This window comes from Ammodytes marinus (assembly GCF_949987685.1).
Source record: "Ammodytes marinus genome assembly, chromosome: 4".
Lineage (NCBI taxonomy): Eukaryota > Metazoa > Chordata > Actinopteri > Uranoscopiformes > Ammodytidae > Ammodytes > Ammodytes marinus.
In genome coordinates, this window is record NC_137233.1 from 13,163,414 (window position 1) to 13,167,573 (window position 4,160).

General features: G+C 38.4%; 1 protein-coding gene across 1 annotated transcript in view; it reads right to left on the reverse strand.

Annotated features, from left to right (window-relative positions):
• Positions 1 to 3,279: 3,279 nt before the first annotated feature.
• The window catches only part of arhgef10la (Rho guanine nucleotide exchange factor (GEF) 10-like a), an 89,809-nt gene continuing 88,928 nt past the window's right edge, over positions 3,280 to 4,160 (reverse strand). The window contains exon 24 of the mRNA XM_080027029.1: positions 3,280 to 4,160. This exon is cut by the window's right edge and continues 197 nt beyond it. Within this exon, the coding sequence (XP_079883155.1) occupies positions 3,798 to 4,160 (363 nt within the window). The 3' untranslated portion in view covers positions 3,280 to 3,797.

Sequence of the window (4,160 nt, forward strand, 5' to 3'; positions counted from 1 at the left end):
ATTTGACCAAAAAAACACCAGAGTGGTGTATTGGAAATGGTTCACCGCTGAGCACAAAATTAAGGGGGATTTTAATTAGATAGTTTTTTACTATTCACTCCCTGTAATCTTTGACAAGGCATGAAGGCCCACATTCAACTTAATACATATCGAAAATAAAGTTGTCATATTATGACACATATCAAAAGTAGAAAAAAAAGTTGAGATATTGCCGGAACAAAGACACACTTCAGGAGAAAAAAAAAAGAGGCAAGATTGTAAAATGTGGTACACAGATGAGTTCATTCTATTATGTGTCAAATGAGTGATGCTGTCGACCTGGAGTTACAGGTTTCATCAATAAGCATCGTATCATCAGAGTGAGACACATTTCTAGCAGCTGCTCCAGCTGGATGTGGAGAAATGATGCTACTACTCGTACAGTAATACTATGAAGAAAATCTCAGATCATATCAGTTTTCTTACATGTAGCTACTTGAGGAAAAATATGCTTTGTTGCTTTTGTTTTTTTAGCACCGGCATCCCACTGATGCAGAAGTAAGCATATTGTAATAAGAATAAGCAAACAGCAAAAAGAAAAAAGGAACGATGATCCAAAAGATTGCATCAAAGACAATATTTTCTGTTGCTGAGTCATACAGAAACAGCTAAAGAGTTGAATCCTTAGCATAATACTTCTGCAGAGGCACAGTATTTCTCTAAAAGCTATGCTGTACCTTTGACATCAACTATTTCTACTGAATCAAATAAATTTAAATAATAGATCAAACTCAAAATATTTTTTAAATAGGTTTTTAATTCAGCACAAGCTTGTTAGACAATGTTTAGACATGTAAGAGTAAAGTATTGTTCCACAGGGAAATGAGCACTGTGTTTCAATTTTCCTGTGATGGCATGAAGAGTAATTATTTCGCTTAGCGTTATCATGATTTATTAATTTACTTTTGTAGTGTTTTGTAAGCAGGGTTTTGTAGATTTGGCCATCGCTTGAATCAGTTATTGTTTATTTGTACTCATCACAGATATCACTGAGATATTGGAACATAGCAGGATCCCTGCAACAAAGTCTGAGATGATCATACTGGTTGTAATTTTGAAAAATAAATTCAATGTCTTTTTTGTCCCTGTTTTTCTTCCAAATTAGTCTGACCATGCAGATACAAAAATTTATTTTATTTTATTTGTATCTTTGCTAGGCTTCTATTTAGACAGTCGCCCCTTCCCCAGACCACGGCAGTAAACGTGCGGGGTACATGGTATTATAACTGATAGAAACCAAGGCCAAACCTATTAAATAAGAACCAATTTGTAATAAAAAAGACTTATCCTTTAACACCACAGTAAATATAAATGGCAATGCAGTGGAGTCTAAAACTCCAACTCTGTTTCAGAATCCTCTTTACAGAAGCAACACATATGGTTAATTAGAACAGTAACATTTGTAATTAGTAGTACAATAAAATCATTCAATAGTTAATATTCAGTGCATGGATAATACCTGTACACATATAGTGTAAGCGAATGAAATGGATGAGTCAGTGTCACATCGGTTTTAAAATTCATATCTCAGTTGTTGGCAGATTAACTTGAAGGAATACACACTCGTCCTCTGGTAAAGGCGGAAAAAATAACCTCTACAGTGACCATCAGGGCGTTATGGCTACAGCATCACATAATCTCACATGAACCAGAGTATACATTGCATGTCTTAGAGATCTTTCATATTTTTTTTTGTATGATTCTGGCTGACAGCAAGACGTTTAAATGCTTTTGAATTGAAGTTGAAAGGAGAAGGAAAGGAAAAAATAAACCTCAATGTGCCTCAGGGAAATAATAAATATGAACTCTATGCTTCATTGTTGATGAAAGGATAAGACGAGAATATATGTGTGCTCTAAGGGGGGTGGCAAAGCATAGTTATAAACCATAACCTTCCTTCACTATTGCTTGGTTTATTGAAAATCCACAAAGCCATACTCATAGCTGGGTATTAGCATGGCCTCCACCCACTGTGTCGAAACAGTTCAATAATGTAATTCTTGACCAATGTCAATAGTCAGTGTGTTCACAAGACTGCCAATGCTGCCATAACTTTTAGTTCAGAAGTTATGTAGCAAACACTTTATATTATTAAACACATTACCAATGAGTGTTGCTCATTCCAATTGGACATTGTGCTGTTGGATATAAAGTGTGCATTTCCAAAATCCCATATTACAGCTTGTTCATAAAATAATGACAATGTGTTTTTATGTCATTCAGTGTGGTTAAAAGGGTTTTATGGGCCTCTTTAGGTTAAAGACAAAACATTGAATCTTTCTTATGAAGACATGATAAAAACCAAAAAATGCAGATGTGAGGTTTCCACACAACACTGACACAACACTAGTATTTTATGTGCATCCTCTTATTCTGCTGATAAAATATTCATTTGTCTGCTTCAGAATCCCCAAATACTTACCGAATATTAGCATGAAAGCAGAAGAACAACAAATAGATGGGGTCATGTTTACACGACTTAGAGTCCTGGCTAATATCATAATAGTAATACAGACTTTTGCTATGTATTGTTAAACACCATTTGTAATCAGATTCATATTCTGTATTATTTCAAATGAATGCGTAGATGAACATCGTTGTCTCTCTTAGGTTCCCTCTGTTGATGCACAGCTGATTGGCTGCAGCACACTTTCCTTTCATCATTCATTTATATAGTTTTGCTTTTCATGTGGGAGCTCAAGCTAATGTGAGTTATGCATTCAGAACCCCGGTGCGCACATTTTTATTTATTTTTTCTATTTATCTAGCCTTTAGAAGACAGTGAGTAATTAAATACATCAGTCATGTACAGTACTTCGGCAGATATTACTTAAATATGGCACCGAAAATTGTCTTTTCCTCAAATACATCTGTTATAATTGCAGGATTCCTACAGTGCAAATTGAGATTCCGAAATGTAGAGGAAGAATATGTTTGATCTCATTACTATTTTCTTCCAAAAGTTTGTATTTCAGACGTTTTGCAGTAAGTAAGTACTAACATGACCCTCCTAAACAAAAGGGAAGAGTAAGATCTTGGAAGCAACTACATTTTCGTAACCAAAAATGTTTTTTTCCAACAGCTGCAACAACAAAAGGAAAACATTTTAAGAGCACAGATTCAATTTTGAGACACAATATAAGCTATCATACATTCACATTGTATGGGATGAGAGAATGGCTGGCAAAGCTAATAAAGTGATGCTAATGTGCTTTGTGATTCCTTGGATGTCCCCAGCATTCGGTTTGAAACAGATGGGATCTCTCCCACAGGATCAGATGAAAGATGTCCGTCTCTAACTCAACAGAGCGTGACAGTTTTGACAAAGGCTGCCTCTCAAGGCACGCCGTCAGTGTGTGCTCGCGCGGAAGTCCTTCGTGTAAAATAAATGTGGCAGCGCACATGCAGCAATGATGAGGTTCAGTTGAGGCATATCAATCTTAACTAAGGCAGGAAAAAGGGAGCCTGATCAAAACAATCATACAGGGACTTATCTGGTAGCGGCCTCTGCCTCTGGCGGGAAGATGATGATGCACAATCCTGAACATTCAAAAGCATCCTATTGGCTGACAGTACCTCTTGGTAAACATGCTTCCTTATTCCACAGGCTAAATCATAAAAAATGTCTGTAACGGCAGGCAACACCTTTTCATCATGTATTTAAATCCCCTTGAATTTATGGGGCAAGTGATTCAAGGCTTAGCTGGGTAGACGTCTATAAATACAAATCAAGCTTGCCATATACTTTTTTTTTCCTATCAAACTGTCAGTGGGAGCTGCCATACCATAAGAATATTCTCTATAACCTCCCCACTGGTCCTATTACCTGCGGCTGCTCCTTCCTTCAGTCTACGGAAGCCCTTGCCTCCGGAGATGACCGCTGCAGAAACCACCCTGTCCCTGCGTGCCCCGTCCCTCTCGCACGGCTGGCCACGCACCCACATGTCGGGGTCGTCACTGAGTTCGTAGATGGATCCGTCTTCCACGCTGTGCTCCAAAGACTCCAGGGAGGAGTGGGACGCCTCGTCGCCCAGCGCAGTCAGCGGCCGTCCGGGCAGTCCCTGTGTGGATCTCAGCTTGTACTGCAGCAGAACGCCGCGCGCTTTGCCCCGGCTGCCCTC